General features: G+C 54.8%; 6 protein-coding genes across 6 annotated transcripts; 3 read left to right on the forward strand and 3 right to left on the reverse strand.

Moving 5' to 3' along the window:
* Nucleotides 1-626: 626 nt before the first annotated feature.
* On the forward strand, nucleotides 627-5,219 carry E0L32_001387 (uncharacterized protein; the record flags this gene model as incomplete). The annotated part of the gene is made up of 4 exons (XM_031135460.1): nucleotides 627-639; nucleotides 695-1,059; nucleotides 2,473-4,620; nucleotides 4,668-5,219. The coding sequence occupies 4 exons, from the start codon at nucleotides 627-629 to the stop codon at nucleotides 5,217-5,219; spliced, it is 3,078 nt and encodes a 1,025-aa protein (XP_030991901.1).
* A 2,269-nt stretch (nucleotides 5,220-7,488) lies between these two features.
* On the forward strand, nucleotides 7,489-9,701 carry E0L32_001388 (uncharacterized protein; the record flags this gene model as incomplete). Its single annotated transcript, XM_031135461.1, has 4 exons — nucleotides 7,489-7,495; nucleotides 7,971-8,255; nucleotides 8,339-8,784; nucleotides 8,847-9,701. The coding sequence occupies 4 exons, from the start codon at nucleotides 7,489-7,491 to the stop codon at nucleotides 9,699-9,701; spliced, it is 1,593 nt and encodes a 530-aa protein (XP_030991902.1).
* A 419-nt stretch (nucleotides 9,702-10,120) lies between these two features.
* Nucleotides 10,121-12,919, reverse strand: E0L32_001389 (uncharacterized protein; the record flags this gene model as incomplete). Its single annotated transcript, XM_031135462.1, has 3 exons — nucleotides 10,121-10,303; nucleotides 10,400-10,547; nucleotides 10,626-12,919. The coding sequence occupies 3 exons, from the start codon at nucleotides 12,917-12,919 to the stop codon at nucleotides 10,121-10,123; spliced, it is 2,625 nt and encodes an 874-aa protein (XP_030991903.1).
* A 431-nt stretch (nucleotides 12,920-13,350) lies between these two features.
* E0L32_001390 (uncharacterized protein) lies at nucleotides 13,351-13,758 on the forward strand (the record flags this gene model as incomplete). Its single annotated transcript, XM_031135463.1, has 2 exons — nucleotides 13,351-13,539; nucleotides 13,630-13,758. The coding sequence occupies 2 exons, from the start codon at nucleotides 13,351-13,353 to the stop codon at nucleotides 13,756-13,758; spliced, it is 318 nt and encodes a 105-aa protein (XP_030991904.1).
* A 394-nt stretch (nucleotides 13,759-14,152) lies between these two features.
* E0L32_001391 (uncharacterized protein) lies at nucleotides 14,153-16,948 on the reverse strand (the record flags this gene model as incomplete). Its single annotated transcript, XM_031135464.1, has 4 exons — nucleotides 14,153-15,232; nucleotides 15,293-15,730; nucleotides 15,790-16,776; nucleotides 16,886-16,948. 4 exons carry the CDS (start codon nucleotides 16,946-16,948, stop codon nucleotides 14,153-14,155), a joined length of 2,568 nt encoding a protein of 855 aa, XP_030991905.1.
* A 700-nt stretch (nucleotides 16,949-17,648) lies between these two features.
* E0L32_001392 (uncharacterized protein) lies at nucleotides 17,649-17,855 on the reverse strand (the record flags this gene model as incomplete). Its single annotated transcript, XM_031135465.1, has 1 exon — nucleotides 17,649-17,855. The coding sequence occupies one exon, from the start codon at nucleotides 17,853-17,855 to the stop codon at nucleotides 17,649-17,651; it is 207 nt and encodes a 68-aa protein (XP_030991906.1).
* Nucleotides 17,856-17,867: the final 12 nt, after the last annotated feature.

Raw genomic sequence — 17,867 nt, forward strand, 5'->3', positions numbered from 1 at the left:
TTTGGGCTATCATGGCTCTGTAGCTCGGTATCAATAATGATAAAGCACTTATATCCGGAAAATTGTATTGCTATGACATATGATCGACTTCATTCCTGTTGAAGCGATGACTCGTAATCACTTGGTGATTTTCCTGGAGGGTTTGGCAGTTCCCCAGGTAACCAGCTGTGGGGCTGCGTTGTCTGCACCAATCGATGGATCCAGCCTACCTAACCTAACTTTAAGTGCCTGAAAGCTCCCGAGGTCATTAACGCGCAAGAGGCGCGACAGGAAATCCTCCAAACTCTCATCCTCACCACCATGCGCCTCGCTTCAACACGCATATAGAGGATTGCTGAGCCCGTCACCGCTACCACTTGCTCCAAGGCGGCAGCGACTTGGTGTCGGGACCATGCCATGACAGATGCGTCTCCCCCAGCAATCTATCCGCAGTACTGCTTCCACCTCTCGCCTACCGTCAGCACATGGTGTCGACTGCAGGTCAAGGATATTCACGGGCTTCACAAACACCCGGGCTTCGAAGGTCTGCACCCCCCAAACAGGTTCACCAACGCTGCGACCGTCAATGCTAACTTTTGTGAGGTCAAAGGGCAGAATGTCTACTTTCATCTGAACCACCCAATAAAATGGGTGCGGATTGTAGGTGTTGTGGTGGCGGTGGAGTCGCCCGTCCCCGGCAAACGCATATACACAGTCGATGACAGCAGCGGCATGAACATCGAATGCGTTAGGAACGTTCCGGTTGAGGCTGAGCTAGCCGCCGCGACTGCCGCAAGTGCTGAGATGGCTGGCACACCCAAGGCTGACGCATTGGTGGACATCGACATAGGCCATGTCGTTGATTTGAAGGGCAGCCTCAGAGTCTTTCGGAATGGGATGCAGATCCAGATAGAACACATGGTCATCCTCCACACCACTGAGCAGGAGGTCAAATTTTGGACGAAACTGCACAACTTTCGGAAGGAGGTGCTGAGCAAACCATGGCACCTAGACAAGACCAAGATACGCAAGTGCCGCAAGGAAGCTGAAGGAAAGGAGCCGACCCGCGAGAAGAAGAGGGTGAGAAAAGGGCCATCTTCGCATGGGTCGACCACCGGGCCGCCTCAAAGAGAAGACAGGAAACTATCCAGGAATGCGGGGGTTTCTCGCTCAGGGAGTACTTCCAAGCGAAGTACGGATCTGGTACGCTCTGCAGGTAAATACGACGCCCTTGGCTTATGAAAGGATGGCAGCGTGTTAGCTTGGCTTTCTCCTCCTTGGGATCAGAGAAGCCTGTCTCTTTTGGTTGGCGTCTGAGACTCAATCGGATAGATACTACGGTTGTTGCTTAATATACGAAAGCAGCGTGGCGGGCGACTCATAGGCTAGGTATCTTTGGGTGGCCAGATGTACAAGATATGTATGTGTATAGGTATCAAATTCTCAAGCCCTCCTTCAGGGAGGACTTCGGCCCACCCGGACATATCTACGCTCTTCGCCAGACTAAAAGCGCCTTCTGCTGGGAGGCGCTGGGTTAGTCCCAGGCACTACCGAACTGCCGAAAGTGTCCACTGTGGCATACGAGGCGTGATTGAAAGGGATTCCTCGATTGTCAAGATTTGCAGCGTGGGAGACTTGATGAATACACTCCAATATCTACCGGATAACATGTTTGGTCAAGAGGAAAGCGAGTTGGGCCCATGGGCACTGCGCCTGCTAATTACGTGTGGTTCCATGCTGTTAGTGCCCAGTTTTCCACATTGGTAGGTAGTTCTGGGGACTTTGAAATGGAGTCCTGACGGATCGCAAAGGTTGCGCCCAAATCATACAAACTCACTTACCTCTTCCTGCATAGAACTTGCTCATCGCTACCTGTACTCGCATTCCTTCTCACCTTTTCAATTGACTCCTATACGTGAATATACGTTTCTTTCTATGTGGCTTCTCTTTTGCCTGTCTCGTCCCGTCGTATCCATGGGTCTCTCCCCTTACCGGCTCTAGTCATCCCTCATTTGGATCAACCACAGCCCAGGTCAGGCTAGAAACCAGCAGCATTCCAAGCCGGCCACTAACAGGTAGAACAATCCATTGTCCCCTCACCCGTCCCCTTGGACAACGCCGCATTCCATTGCTTTCCTCATCTGTTGCGCGGTAACGTCTTGCCCACGAGGCTTGAGCACGAGTGTTCCCTACTGGGTCTTGGACCAAAGCCGTCGCCTGGAAGTCCACGATGCATTCCAGTCGAGGTCCACCCGCTGTCGTTTCCCTGCCAAGGGGTTGCCATGCAGACGGTATATATGAGGAGAGAAATCTTGCTCTCCTGATACCATGACCGAGTTTTGTTCTTTTGGGTTCCCCGGCTGCGCCGTATAACCCTCCAAGAAACATACTCTCTCACACATCCTTACCATTTTTGGACCACCATCTTCATTTGATACCATTTCTTGATCCTGCTGCAAGATGAGGTCGAGCATCCTGCTGACCGTCTTGCAGGCGGCATCCTGTATAGCAGGAGCTGCAAACCACGAGCTATACCATCGGCTTCCAGGTCACGCCCCTGCGGGTCGGCATCTTGGAGGACGCCAACGGCGTGATATTGAGGTGATCCCAAGCGCAGACACCACCGGATATCTCGAGAATCATTTTTCAGACCCCACGTCTCCGGCAACACCGCGTGTGCTGGTTATCACGGGGGCAGGCGCAGCATCGGGCCATCTTCCTGTTGTGACTGCTGGCGGCGCCCTTAACTCCAGCGAGGAGTCCAGTGTGTCCAGTGTGCAGGCGAGCTTGACCTCCGTTGCCAACTTCACACCCTTAGTCCCCGTTGTGACAAAGGTTGTGGATGTGGGAACAGCACAAGTCCTGCCAAGCCCAACTTCCCAGCCGGACACTTCTGGAACTGTGCAGACAAGTCTTGTCAAGACGGGACAGAATACTCAGATCCCCCTGTTGACAAAGATCATCGCCAGCCCGTCAACCACAGTCGCCACATCATCTATTGCCACACCACGACTGAATCTCCCCAAGATGAACTTGATCTCGGCGGACATCTTTGCCGTACCTGTCGCGACTTCGGCGCCTGCCGGTGTCATAGGTCGACGGAGTGACCATCCCGTCCCACGCCTCGGGATCACAGGGACCGGCCCCTTGGAGACGAACAAGTTCTACGCTGCAGCCTTCCTCGGCGGCCAGACAAGCCCTATCTACCTCGTCCCGTACTCGGTTTCCTGGGCGAAGGGTCAAGGGTCATCGGGAAGCTGGGGAATGTCCATCTCGCACATTGACCCGAATCAGCGTGTTTACGGACCCGTCAGGACGAACAATGCCGTCGGCTATTACATCAACCCCGTTGGCATCCAGTCTGTTGTTCTCTCCGCTGCAGAACTTGGCTCCTCAACGGTACTCACCACCGACAGCCTGACGCAGTTCTCGGTCCGGGTCAGTCTTCGCCCCAGCGCCGGCGCAACACCCGCTGTCCAGTTTCCCCTCGTGATAGGATCAGGCTTTGTCACGGCCATCTACGCCGGTGCCCACCCCGTCATCAACACGGGAGTCTTTTTCAAGACTGTGACTGAAGTGGTCCAGGCTCCCAAGGCTGGCGTGGTCAAGTACAAGCTGTATCTCGAGGACGGCAAGACCTGGATTGTCTATGCGCGTCACACTAAGGGCAACCCGCTTGATCTCCAGGTCACGGGCAACAATGCTGCCAAAGCCAAGAGCGCGTTTTACGGCACGATCCAAATTGCCAAAGACCCTGGTGGGTTTGAGTCCACCTATGATAAGGCATCTGGCTGCTACACGATGGGCATTGCTCTCTCGGGAACCGCCCAATCTCTTAAGGGGACCTACACATTCAGTTTCCTCAAATCTGGGCTGGTGGCTAACACCCCGGCCCTTATGTGGGCTTTGCCGCATCATTTTCAGACAATGGATGCTGACACAAGGAGATCTTCTACCGGGTTGAAGCTCAACACACCGACCAAAGGTCAGGCTACCCTTATGTATGCTGACAGGTGGACAATGGTCGAATATCAAATGCCCATCAGCATGGCATTCAACCCTTGGTCGCCGGTTCAAGGCACACGGGTGGTCAGGTCGGCCTCGGTCCGGGCAGCGATCCGTGCTGTTGCTGTGTCGGAGATCTCGCAGGACATGGACGCCCAAGCAAACCAGCCTTCGATGTACTTTGCTGGAAAGGCACTGGCCAAATTTGCCTCGGTCTGTTTCACGGTCAATAATCTTGTCGGCGACAGAGCGCTGGCGCAGACCTGCCTTACCAAGCTCAAGGGCGCCTTCTCACGCTTTACGCAGAACAGACAGCAGTTCCCTCTCGTGTACGAGAGTGCGTGGAAGGGCGTCGTTTCTTCTGCGTCCTACACGACCGGAAACTCTGGCGAGGACTTTGGCAACACCTACTACAACGATCATCACTTCCACTACGGCTACCACGTCTTCACTGCTGCAGTCATTGGCTACCTAGATCCGTCTTGGATTCCCGCCAACAAGGACTGGGTGAACTCTCTTGTCCGAGACTACGCGAACCCCAGCACCAGAGATCAATGGTTCCCGGTGTCTCGCATGTTTGACTGGTACCATGGCCACAGTTGGGCCCACGGTCTCTTCGACGCCCTGGACGGAAAGGTATGGCCCCAACTCTGCAAATTACTGATTCACTCCGAAAGACCTAGGCAACAGACACTGACAAAAGCTGCATTCAGGACCAAGAGTCGAGCTCAGAGGACACCATGTCCATCTACGCGCTCAAGATGTGGGGTATGGTCTCTGGCGACGCCAACATGGCGGCGAGGGCCAACCTGCAACTGGCCGTCATGAGCCACTCGCTCGACGACTACTACCTGTACCAAAACACCAACAACATCCAGCCGTCCAACTTCATCGGCAACAAGGTGGCCGGCATCCTGTTTGAGAACAAGGTGGACCACACGACGTACTTTGGTACCAACATTGAGTACATCCAGGGCATCCACATGCTGCCTCTCCTGCCGCACACCCCCATGTGCCGCAAGCCGGTCTTTGTCAACCAGGAGTGGGACACGTTCTTTAGCAACGGGCGCGTCAACAGCATCGCCGGCGGCTGGAAGGGCATCCTCATGGGCAACCGCGGCACCACGAGCCCGGCGGAGGCGTACGCGTTCTTCAGCTCCCCCAGCTTTGATCAGTCGTGGCTGGACGGTGGAGCGAGCCGGACGTGGTATATGGGATACACTGCTGGTAAGTGAAAGGCTCCCTCGCCCGCGACGGATATTGGGTTCTCCCTTACTAACGTGGTCTGTGTCTCTCTCTAGCAATGGCGAATATGTGAAAGCAAAGATTGTTCTCTCTTCAGGAGTTGCTACTCCTTGGTTTCTCCATCCTGCATTCGTGTTTTGGTTTATCCGCAGTATTAGATCATCATTGGGAGGTTTCAAGAGTAATGTTTATGAAGGCAAATGTCGGGACGATGACGCCCTCTATTGTTTAATGAGCAATGGCATTGACGGACGGGCCTTGGTGAGGCCTCGCGGGCAAGGAGGAACGTTTATCATGAGCAAGCACGTCTTTTTGGTTTCGATCGGGAAGTTTATACAGCTAGAAGTGGGTGGAAGACTTTGTATCTAGTCAATGAGTCTCAAGACTCTGTTTGCAAAGCTGCAGACTTTCTTGTATAGGTAGATAGCATCAGCATGGGAAAGCATTGTCTACTCGATGGATATACCTGGACGCCAGAGCCTGGCTGCTAGATCTAACTTGAATGTTGTGTGTGTAATGATCCTTTTTTGAGGGCTACATCCTGAGTATCTGGGTGCTCTTAGGCCCTAATCTGTACAGAGGTCAGCTCTGATCTCTATATCAGGTACTGTATTTGGAAAAGATTCTCCTTCGTAACTCACAGAAAAGATCCCAGTCGAGGACCTTTTTCTTCCCTTCCGATTTTGTGTTTGGTATGGCCTTCCTTGTCACTCTTTTCTTCTACGGAGTACCCTCACTCCATCTGCACACAGCTAGCTTTGTATCATTGCTCCAGTCAGGTCTATCGAACCACCAGTTTTTTTGTGAAGGGCAAGGATGTGTAATTAATTACCCAAGTAGGTATCTAATAAGTGACACTCACAAGGAGGTATTCCTGGACAGAAACAGCTTAGCTCGGGATGAACAGTGCAATTCTTAGCGACGGTTAGCTAAGTAGGCCTAGTCGCCATGACTGGTCACAAGTAGGTAGGTAGCTCGGGTGCTCGGTTTCCCAGAAGTACTTGTGAGAATTGAGGCCGCCCAAAATGCCAAGCCAACAGAGCTCGAGCTCAGAAGCGAAGCAAGCCAGCTCTCACAGCCACTCTTGGCACACGGGCCAAGATCTGCATCCCTCCCTCCATGGGACCTCTGGCGGTATCAATCCCCCCCGGCTTGTCTCCATTCGACTACCGAAAGACAGGTGTGAGAAGTTTCTTTCATCTGCAAGTGCCACTGCTGCTCCTCACGATGATCCTGCGCGAGGCGAGCCAGTATCGCAGCGGGACGGATCGAAGGGGGGGTTGGCAAGACACCCGTCGAATTGCTCAGTCTTCCCAATCCCGAAGGACGTACGACGCGGGCCTACGTAACTACCAACCTTGTGCTCGGGGGCCTCGGCTATGGTTTACGTCATTCCTGTGGCGAGCGCTTGTTGGTGATGACAATGGCCCGGCCGGGCGGGAAGCTGCTTCTACAAGATGCAGCTCTTTGTGTTGATGCTCCAAGCAGATCTCTCGAGGCAGCTGTGCCCTCAATTCAAGCTTCTTGCAGGGACGGGCAAGGGGAGGAGGGGTCCAGACCAGACAGCCAAGCTTCTAAGGTTGTATCTAAGGTTCTAAGGTAGTCTGCAAGTTGAGCGAGAGCTCGAGATTGGTTTCTCGCCGAGACAAGTAGCGATAGGTGTGATTGGGCGCCAGGTGGTGGTGGTGGGGAGCGCTTGGGAGCTTGAGCGCCCTGGAGCTCCGTGCTGAAGGTGCAGGCTAGTTAGTTACAGCTTTTGAGTGGCCTGCAGTGTAACCCCACCGATCTACCATGGGTCCCAGGACTCCCAGGCACGTTTCCCACCCAACAACCCCACTGGAAAGTCGGTTCAAACAGGACCAAACACTGTCAAAACGGGGGGGCCCAAGGCCCCGGCCACTGTGGCCAGCAAGCCAAGTGTTGGCTAGCGGCACTCATTTCGAACGGATGATGCTGTTAGTGAGCTCTGCCATGGAATGAGGACCCATTGATGATGGATGATCGATAATTAGCCTTTTCTCTCTCTCCTCCTCTTGAGAACAGACACGACTCAAACGCAGCCCGGTTGTCTGCCTCGATACAGACAAGAAGCACTCGAGCTTGCCCTGCCCGCTTCCAAGACCTCCCCTACCGCCGCTTTAACTCCTTTCTCTCGTTCCGGGCCTTCTTGGCACAACATCTTGTCGCCCCCGTGTCGTGCAGTGTCGTGATATATCGCTATCACTGCCCCGTTGCCTTTTATTGCTCCAACGGACCACCATGGTGTGTAAGTAGAAAAGCTATCGTCTGGTTCAATCCCGCGTCCTCCGGCCTCACATCGTCCACCCTCGAGACATCCTCATTTCTTACACTGCTTGGGACTCGTTTGTTTCCATCCGTCTCCAAAGTTCATCTGGCGATCCTGATGGTTATTACTTGTCTGCACCTTTCTCATACCCTGTGGTCAACTTCTCTTGACCCGATGAGCACCAGCCATCCTTGAACTCTAAATCACTACTCCGCAATCTGAACCGCCTTTTCCCCATCGTTCATCCTGCGTGTGCAGATGGCGTATGCTCTTGTTTGACTTTGAGAGAGAGCATCAAGCTCCCCTCCAAACCGTCTCTCCGACCCCTGCACGTCACTGGCCCCCAACGCCGTTCCATCCTCGACGTCCAGCATACTCGTGCTGCTGCTGCTGCTGCTGCTGCTCTCCAGGGCTTATACGCTAACCTGTACTGCTATTCGCCGCACCGTCTCAGCCAATATCAACTTCCAGAAGCAGCTGCGCCGTATGACTTCCGGGTGGAAGAGCGGCCCCAACGGCCATGACCACGGCCGCGCCGGAGCCGGCTCCGAGGCCGTCGACGCCGTCGACGAGCGGTCACCCCTGATCAGCCTCAACAACCGCCCGGCGGAGAACAACCGCAGCCTGGCGCACCGCATCCTGCTCGACCGGCGCCGGACACCCGGCATGGACAGCGACAGGCGCTCCGTGCGGTGGCTGGCCCATACCTTTAATGTAGTCAAGGCTACGCTGCTGAGCAGTAAGTGTTTCCCTGCCACATAAGTGACCCTCCGAGAGGTAGAAGTCTAGGTGGGCCACAGGTCTCTAACACCAGAGTCGCAGGCCCCGTCAACATCCTTCTCTTCTTCGTCCCGCTAGGGATCGTTGCCGGCAATGTGGGATGGAGCCCTACCGCGGTCTTTACCCTCAACTTCTTCGCCATCATCCCGCTGGCGGCTGTGCTGTCGTACGCGACAGAGGAGATATCTATTCGGCTCGGCGAGACACTAGGCGGCCTGCTGAACGCCACGTTCGGCAACGCTGTCGAGCTGATCGTCTCCATCGTCGCTCTGAACCAGGGCCAGATCGAGGTCGTGCAGTCCTCCATGCTGGGCTCCATCTTGTCCAACTTGCTCCTCGTCATGGGCATGTGCTTCTTCCTCGGGGGCATCTTCAACATGCGGGACAGTGCCGGCAACGGGACCGAGCAGAGCTTTGCCTCCGCTACGGCGCAGACCACTTGCTCTCTCATGACTCTGTCCTCTGCTTCTCTGATCATCCCGACTACGGTAAGCCTTTTCATCCGCAACCGTTTGGCATGCCCGAGAGACTAACTCAGCTGGGGCTCTAGCTGTACGGCGTCCTCGGCTCGTCCAAGAAGAAGGACAGGGAGGAGTCCATCCTCCTGCTCTCGCGCGGCACCTCCATCATCCTGCTCATCCTCTACGTCATGTACCTGGTCTTCCAGCTGCGCACACACCAGAACCTCTTCACCGACGAGGAGGCCGTCGCGCACCGTAACGCCGCCTCGGGCATCCAGAACGGCGGCGGCGCCGACGCCGTGGCGGGCGGGGACGAGGACGCCGAGGACGACGAGGAGCACATGAGCCCCTGGTCGGCCGCCGCCGTGCTCGTCGTCGTGACCGTCATCATCGCCGTCTGCGCCGAGTACCTCGTCGACAGCATCGACGCCATCGTCGAGACGGGCCACATCTCCAAGAACTTCATCGGGCTCATCCTCATCCCCATCGTCGGCAACGCCGCCGAGCACGTCACGGCCTGCGTCGTCGCCGTCCGCAACAAGATGGACCTGGCCATGGGCGTCGCCATCGGCTCCAGCATCCAGATCGCCCTGCTCGTCACCCCCTTCCTCGTCATCCTCGGCTGGCTCGTCCTCGACCAGCCCATGACGCTGCACTTTGAGACTTTCGAGACGGTCGCCTTTGCCCTGAGCGTCCTCGTCGTCACCTACACGGTCCAGGACGGCAAGTCCAACTACCTCGAGGGTGCTATGGTGAGTTTCTATTTCCCTTTGGTCGCTTCGACTCCGGAGACAGAAGAGCTTTGTCGTTTTGAGAATCCAAATAAGCTGACCCAGAATGTACCTTTGAAGTTGTTCGGCCTCTACCTCATCATTGCCATCGCCTTCTACGCCGCTCCAAACGACGCTCTCGACAAGGCTTCCGAGTGGCTAGGCTCTAGCTAAGTGGTTCGAGTAATATCAACAGCAGAGAGGGACCTTGTGGTCAGGGCATCGATGCCCGTGTATTATAGGGACAAACATACGTTTTACCACAAGTAACCACGTCACGTTCTTGTGGCGGGAACATTTCAGGGACAAACGAACTGGGCCAAGGAGTAGGACAGATATCGGGAGCGGTAAAAAGATCGGGACAAGGGAGAACGGCTGGAAATCATTTCCGCGATTCATTATGTATCATCATCATCAACAACCACATCCATTGACGGTAGCGAGATAGGAATTCTTCTATGTAAAAGTATCTCATCCACCTGAGCCGCTAAATCCCTGTGAATACTATAGGGCTTTTGCGCATTACCACGCAGATATGGTGGGGTTCGGAATCTATGTACAACTGGTGGATTTCTAGACGGACACGCACATTATTAGATGCGTGGCTTCGCCATGGGCGCAATGATGCCCTGCTTGACAATGACCCGCGGCTTGATGGCGCTCTGGAACGTCTCCTTGGTCGACCACTCCGGTCCAAGCGGTAGGCGTAGCGAGCGCTCGTACTGGTGTCTGTTCTCAAACTCGTGGCCGAGTTGGGATGCCATATACTTTTCGCCCTATTCGGCGTGATATGTTCATGATCAGCTACAGAAGAACCTTGCTGGGGGGGGATGATAATGCATCATTGTTGCCAAGGAGAGGAGAAAACCCACCTTTCGTATACGCTTCTCGTTGATGATGACCTTTTCCAGCTTGGCATCCTTGCGGTCCGCCTTCTTGACGCCCTTGACGACGGTCTGGAAGCGCTTCTGATCTTTCTTGACGGCGCGCTTGCTCACGCCATCGCCGGCCCAGCTGCCCCTATAATAGAGAGGAATCATGTTAGTATTTACTCGGAACACACAAAGTAGTCACATCTGTAAACCGCGGCCAACGTACCATCCAGGAAGCGTGTTGTCGATAACCTTGTCGTCGTCCTCCTCCTCAACCTGCGCCTTCTCGCGCTCAAACTCGGCCTCGACATCGTCGCCGCCGAAAGCGCGCGCAACGAGGTCGGCGTCCCGAATCGCGAAGGGATGCGCCGCGGCCCCGATCTCCGAGTCGTCATCAGAAGTGTCCGAGTCCCTGTCGTTGGCAGCGGGTTTCGATGCAGGCTTGACGGCGGTCATGAGGTCTACAGTGTTCATGTCGAGTAGCTCTGAGCGCCCACCGCTCTGGTTCTTGGCCTTCTTCCGATCCTTCTTGGACTGCACGGGCTGGGACCAGGCGCCAGCACTGGCAGGTGCCGGAGGTTGAGCAAGACCAGAAGTGCGTCTGGTTGCCGCAGGGGCTGCCGAGGTCTCCTCATTTTGATCGTCGGCTGCTTTGGCACCAGGTGTTTTGGAGTTGCCCATGCCAAACGTCCGCCGACCAACTTCAGCCTCTTCAGGGTCTTCACCATCACTGTCTCCTGCATCAGAGCCTAGCTCTTTCACAAGTCGCGCGACCGCCTCGTCGTTGAGCTTCTTCTGGGCATTCTCCGCTCGTTGCATGAAGGCGAGTTTCATGATGTTCGAGTGAGGGCCGTCTTCTTGCGCCGCATCAGTCCTCTGCAGCTCCTGCAGCAGTTTTTGTCTGCTGTCTTCGTCGTCAGACTCGGACTCGGAGCTGGTGCCTGATGACTCGTCACCCCCGCCTCCGGAACGGCCTTCGACACGGCGTCGAAGTTCCTCGTCTCGCCGAGCCATATCCGTCAGGCCGGCACGGAACTCGTCATCCCAGGCAGCTCGACCGCTGTTCTTGGCCATCTTGGCCCACTTGCTCTCTTTATGCCTCGAGCCCATTCTCTCCATCGCTCGCCTTCTGTGCTGTGCTTCTCTCTCCTCTTCCGAATCGAGGCCATTGCCCTCCAGCTCCATCTGCTCTTGCATTGCAAGCTCATTTTTGGCTGCCTCCTTGCGGTGAACCCGGCGGTAGGCCTTACTCTTGATCTTCTTGATGCGCTTAGCTCTGGCCTGCTCACGAGACTGAAGTTCCCGCTCCCGGCGGCGCTGGTTCATGACCTCTCGCATCTCTGCTCGCGAGATCTGTGCTTGCTCCTCATCCTCATCCTCCTTTGCTTCCGGCTTAGGCTTTGACGACGGTCCAAGACCGCTTTCCTCCATGATTGACATGATCGTCTGCTCCAGCTCGTTGGACGCAGTCTTGTGAGTGATTGGTTGCAGCTCGCCATTGTCAAGCCCGGCATTGGGCAGTGTTTCGGGAAGCGGGAACATTAGGTGCTCGGCTCGCCTGTTATGCTTAACCGTATCTTGCCACCTGTCCAGGGTCGAGTTGGCCTTCTCTGACGCGGCAATCCGGAGCAAGCGATCTTGCTGACGTCTGGCGAGAGGGACATCTAGCTTCTTGGTGGAGCCAGGCTTCGTGGCTTTCTCTTCCTTTTTCATGAGCTTGAGAGACTTCCTGATATTGGGATCCTTGACACCGAAGAGCCCTAGGTCCTCCAGCCCAACTTTTGCCTTTTGCTGAGGCGCCGAATCCTCGTCCATATCCTCATCCTGACCTGCATAACCAGAGGCAATGTCACGGAGAGCATCGAACTTGGATATATCGTCATCGTCCTCGTCCTCATCATCTGCGTCCGTATCTGGGGACTCTGAAGAATCGTCTTCGTCGTCTGAGCCGGATCCCGAATCGTCACGAGACTCCTCGTCTTCGTCATCCTCCGAGAATTGGTCGAGGGCTTGTGCAAGGTCTATCGCATCTTCGCCCAAAGACTCGCCATCTGCCTCGTCGTCAGAGGCAGGCTGAGCATCTTTTGACGAACTGCCCCGGAATGTGAAGCCTTCGAACCTCTCTTCGTCCTCCTCATCGAACGCTTCGTCGCTGTCGATGTCTGAGTCTTCGTCCTCATCTACTCCCACGTGCCATTCGTTGCCGTCGCTGTCGCTCTCAATCTCCCCGTCCGACTCATTGTCGTCCTGTTTCCGCCTCTTTGTGCGGGATCTTCCTTGATCACCGTCATCCTCGTCCTCCCCGTCTTCATCATCATCGTCCCGTCTCCGCCTCTTGTTCTCAGGCTCCACATCGAGGTCGCGCAGCCGGAGACCCTTGGTGCTCTCGGGTACCTGCTTGGCAGCGATGGCGAAGGCATTGAGGGCGTGCTTTTTTGACTTTGTATAGGACTTCTTCGGTTTCTTCTTGTTGGCAGGACCAGCGGTCACTGACCTGCCGTGTGACTGACGTCCTGGCATTTCTGTTGGGTTGTGAGGCTGGCAAAGAAGAGTGCTTCTCTGCCCATTTGCTGCGCTCCAGAGTGTCGTATAAGGGCACAAAAGTAGCGTCGTATTTAGTAGGAACTTTTTCTTTTCTGCCGTGGTGTCGTGGTGGGACATAAGGCGGTGTGCGAAATTTCTTGAGAGCTGCAGCGGCAGACTAATGGTCCAAGGTGGCCCCACTATCGAGCCGGGGTCTGTCAATGGGCTTGAACTTCATCTTTCGACCAGCTGCACATGCGACACCTCCAATTGCCATTCCCTTTGTGACTTTCAGCGTCAATTCTCGCGGACCCCAGACAAGTCAGGCACCAAATAATTCCATCAGGGCCGCTTGTTGCCTCAGCTCAGCTCTAGTATCAATTACTCCTTGCGCCCATCGGACGCGCACCGACTGCAAGCCTTGCAAGATGCGGCCGACACAAATTCTCTGCCGGCACTACCGCAAGCTGCGGCTCACGACCAAAGATGTCAACAAGGGCTTCTACAAGGGCACAGGCACAGGGTCAATGGGTCGGCACACAAAGCACGGTGGATACGTGATTGAGTACCACAAAGTCAGGACATACGTCGTCCCGGAGGGTCTTGCAGACTTCAAGGTGAGGCGCAGTTTGCTGGATTCCCTGGCTTTGCCATATCCATGCTCCTCCCGCGGGGATAGAGACTAACTCGTATCTCCATCCTCGCAGCTCACGCCTTTTGTCACCCAACAAATGAGGCCGACCTATGGCTCTTACAAGGAGCAGGGCGACGACAAGGGTCCCAGAAGCCCGACGGCATACCTAGAACGATGGAAGGCGGAGAACGGATTTGACTAAAGAGATTCAGGCAAACAGCTTGCTTCCACCACCTACTTTGTATCAACAGAACGACCATGACCAGACCGCATAATCAGGAGACAAGAGACCGGCCCGACAAGGCCAGGGAGAACCAGCAGTAGGATCTTGCCATGAGACTGAGCTCCAAAAGCATGTATTGGTAGTATCGGTAGATGTACATATATCTGTAAAATGCATCATGAACAAACTTGCAGGGTATCCATCCCAGTTGCCTTTAACAAGTACTAAAGAGAAATAAACGAGAGCGCTATGAACTAGCTAGGTATATGTAACCATGAAACAAAAGAAGACATTCTATGGCGAAATGGCACAGAAAGATAGTTGCCATCTCCTCCCCTGTGGCTTGACCTGCCGTCAACAGGCCAAGACCGCGTTACTTTTCGGCCCCGTCTGCCTTGGTAGACTCGCCTGACTTCGTACTACCATTAACTGTTGGAAGATCCTCGACCGCTGTAACAAATGTTTCCATGCCAGGTCGCTCGAGGGGCGTAGTAGCAGTGCTGTCGACTTCCTTGGCCAGGGGCGAGGCCAAGTGAGTGCTGATGCCATCTGCCGAGCGCATTGTCGCCGGGCTCATGGGCCTCGAGTTGGGCAACTTGGACTGGTCCATCGTGGAGTCCAGTGTAAGCATACTAGCCGTTTCCGGTTCCTTATTGAGAGAAAAAGGCATGGCGATGCCGTTGAGGAACGGCCTCTTTCCAGAGACGCCCGTGTCGAGGGCTGAGTTGGGAGACAGCAATCCAGGCTTGGCCTCCCCATCCACAATGCCGTCCTGTCTCCGTGCTAGCAGGTCTGCTATGGAGGTATTCTCATCGACTTCGTCCTCGTGATCAGCCTGCAGCTCATCCTTGACTATCCGTCTCCTGGATCGGCTCCTGCTGGCTGCTGACAATGCTTCCGGTGGAGCCTGCTTCTCGATCTCATTGAACGGTCGGGAGCCACTGCCTTCGGCGGCTGTAGCTGTCTTGACCTCTGGCTGAGCATCGGCCTGCTGCTCTCTTGCAACTGTCTCCTCATCGTGCTTTGATCCCCATAGCGACCAGAGCGACAACCCCATGCTGCGAGTCTTCTTCTTCTCCGACAGATCGGCACCGATCCTGCGTCGTCCGGCAAGGGCACTAGGCGGCGGATACTCTCCCTCACCGAATGTTTCATAGCCAACTGCAAAATCTTTGAGACGACGCTTGTGCATCTTATCCTTGGTTCCCGAAAACTTTGAGTTGAAGTGCTGTTTTGTCTGGAGCCATTTCCCAACCGGGCCTTGTTTGGGCACGCCGATGAGTTCCCGATCAAGACAGCAACCAGGAAGTTCCGCGGGCGCGGCTAGAGGGAAGACATCTCCATGGCGCGTAACCTTTTGACGAATCATATGGTCCTTAAAGGGCGGCAAAGGATCGCCGGCCTTCCCTATCTGGGCAAACATACGCTCTTCCTTGACGTTTTCATCTTCCTTCTGCTCCCAGTTAGCGACACATTGAAAGCCACTTGCATCCTCAGACTCCCTTCTACATACCTTTGGGGCCTCGGGTTGTTCAGTGTCCGAGCCCGAGGTGGATATAACTGAGATCTGGTCGTCGTCGAGAATATCGATCCCGGTCTTCTGGGCCCGAGCGAGCGCCCACGCCCCAAACTGAGCGATTGAGCGGTACATGTACTTTGCGGGCCGAGTGAAACTTAGGGTCGGAGCCACATGGCAGAGATCGTCCCAAACTTGGAGCTGGACATCGGTGGGCTTGTATTCCTTGAGCAACGCCCGAGCTTTGTCGTCCAACAGATGTTCAGGTGGGAGGTATTTGGAAGGATTGGCACACTTGTGCGCAAGGTAGATTTGCTCATCGCGCAGCATTTCCCCTCCGCCGGTCATGATCAGAAGCGGCGGCAGCCCCCCAAGTGTCGGCTGCATCACAGGGCTGACAAGCGGATGGGCCAGAAGCTCGTTGGTTGTATACATCTTTGATCAGAAGCATGTCAGCAACTCGTGATACTCACGCGGGAAGTTGGCATACATACCTGGATTTGTTCCTTGACAATCACATCTTTGCCATTGATCGCAAGGACTAATGGCGTCGGCGCAGCAGCTTCATCGAGAAGCTCAGGGATGTCTTTCTTTTCTCCCGCATCTGGGCTATCGGCAGCAATCTTCTCGTCCTTGTTCGAAATCTTCTTGTCCTTGACCGCAATCTTCTTGAGTTCCTCCAGATCATCTTCGGTCGGTGGTGGCCATGCCCGAGAAGGCTTATGATGAAAGCCCGATGCCGGGATATAGTCGAAAGGAGACTCCTCGGCGACACTCGGAAAGGAGTGAGTGAGATCGACCCAAGGGCTGACGAGGATGGCGCCTGCAGGAAGTGGGATACCGCGATCTCGAAGGGTTACCAAAATCGACATGACCATTCCGCCTCCGGCAGAATCGCCAGCGAGAATGATGGTGCTCGGGTCTTGTACCGTGAGCAGGTGGAGGTATGCGGCAAGGCAGTCTTGAAGGCCACAGGGGAAGGGAAATTGGGGAGCAAGGCGGTAGCGAGGAGCAAAAACCCTCGCCTTGAGCTTTCGCGCGTGGCGCTGCATCTGGTATCGATGCTCATCAACACTGCCGAAGAAGTATGCTCCGCCGTGGACATACAGCATCACACGCTTTCCAGGGTCCTTGTTCTTCTTGCGCTCGTTGTAGTCAGCGCGCATCTCGATCCATTCCGCTTTCAGAGGGCTGTTGGGCTTCCTCCACTGCCACCACTTTCGGCCGCCAACCTGTCGTACTCCATCCGGACCCAGCTGTTCCTCGATAACTGCAGCGGCATGTGTGACTTGGTCCTCGGGAATCTTGACCTCCTCAACCTTGACCCATTGAGGATGTGGCACCCATTGCGAAGTGAAAGCCTGAAGCTCCTCGACGGTGTGATGCGACGCATGTATTAGGAATGATCGAATGAGATGGAGGCCCTCGTCATACGACAAATGAGCTGTGGGCTTTTGTTTGAGCGGCTTCCGATCAAGGTACTGTATCTCATGTCAGGAGCCGTTACGCATCATCTCTGCAGTGGGAGTAAATCCATGATAGAATGGGGACGGGAACTGCAAACCAGCCGAAGCTGTCGGCATTACATACGTGAGAAAACAACGTCGAGACGACGGCTGGCGTGACGGCCAGTCCTACACCGGCTGTGTTCATCGTGATTGCGCTCGGCTATGGCACGCATAAAGAAAGATCTAAGAGTCTAGCTTGGACTTTGATACGCAAGATAATTGTGGTTGAAAATGTTGAGAAGGTAGTGCAAAATGTCAACAAGGCTAGCTAGCATTCTGTCAAAGGCAGGCATGTAGACTGTGCCTGTGTCTTGGCTGCGACAGAGCTTCGTTCCCCTTGAAGGCGTGTGTGTCTAAGATTGCGGCGCCCCATCGTCAATTGAGCTGGGGGAGGCCAGTGATGTCATGGAGTCACCCCAGGGTCCAGCCATTGTCCAAAAGTAGTTAAGGGAATTTAGGGAACATGGAGTGGTGGGGCCTTTATTGACACCCAGCGCAAGTCGGACACTTCGGATCACCATTCAGCTCCCCCAGACGGGCCGGTGTTGCAGTGATCGACGTCAAAAGCAAGAAGCCTATGAGTTGCACAGGAAGCATTACGTAGAAGCTCTTTAAGATACATGTGCCTCAACCCGGAGACTGTGTTCTGCGGAAGGGTCCTTTAGGACTTTGCAGCCTTTTGTTCACCTCTGGAGAATCAGTGGTTATTACTGTTTGGCATCGGCTATTTCCATCATAATAACATTTATATTGAACATCGCCCATTATATGCTCTCCAAGAGACCCTTGACAGATACAGGAGGGGAGAGATGAAACACAGAAAGGAGTTGCAACAACTCGAAGATTCATGAACCGCCCTCTCGCTTAGCATATTCCTCCTCCATCTGTTCCTCGTACAGTCGATCAGCTTCGAGTTCAGCAGCTGTCTTGGGGCGAGTGATGCCTGCGCCAGTGTTGACCCCAGCACCCGTTGCTTGGGCAGTCTGAGCCACGGGCTCGGCCACAGGCTGACCTGCGCTGTTGTCGTTGGCGTTGTATGTTGGGATAGGCATGTTGAAGACGTA

Source organism: Thyridium curvatum (genome assembly GCF_004353045.1).
Source record: "Thyridium curvatum strain D216 chromosome Unknown NODE_5_length_802575_cov_81.998223, whole genome shotgun sequence".
NCBI lineage: Eukaryota > Fungi > Ascomycota > Sordariomycetes > Thyridiales > Thyridiaceae > Thyridium > Thyridium curvatum.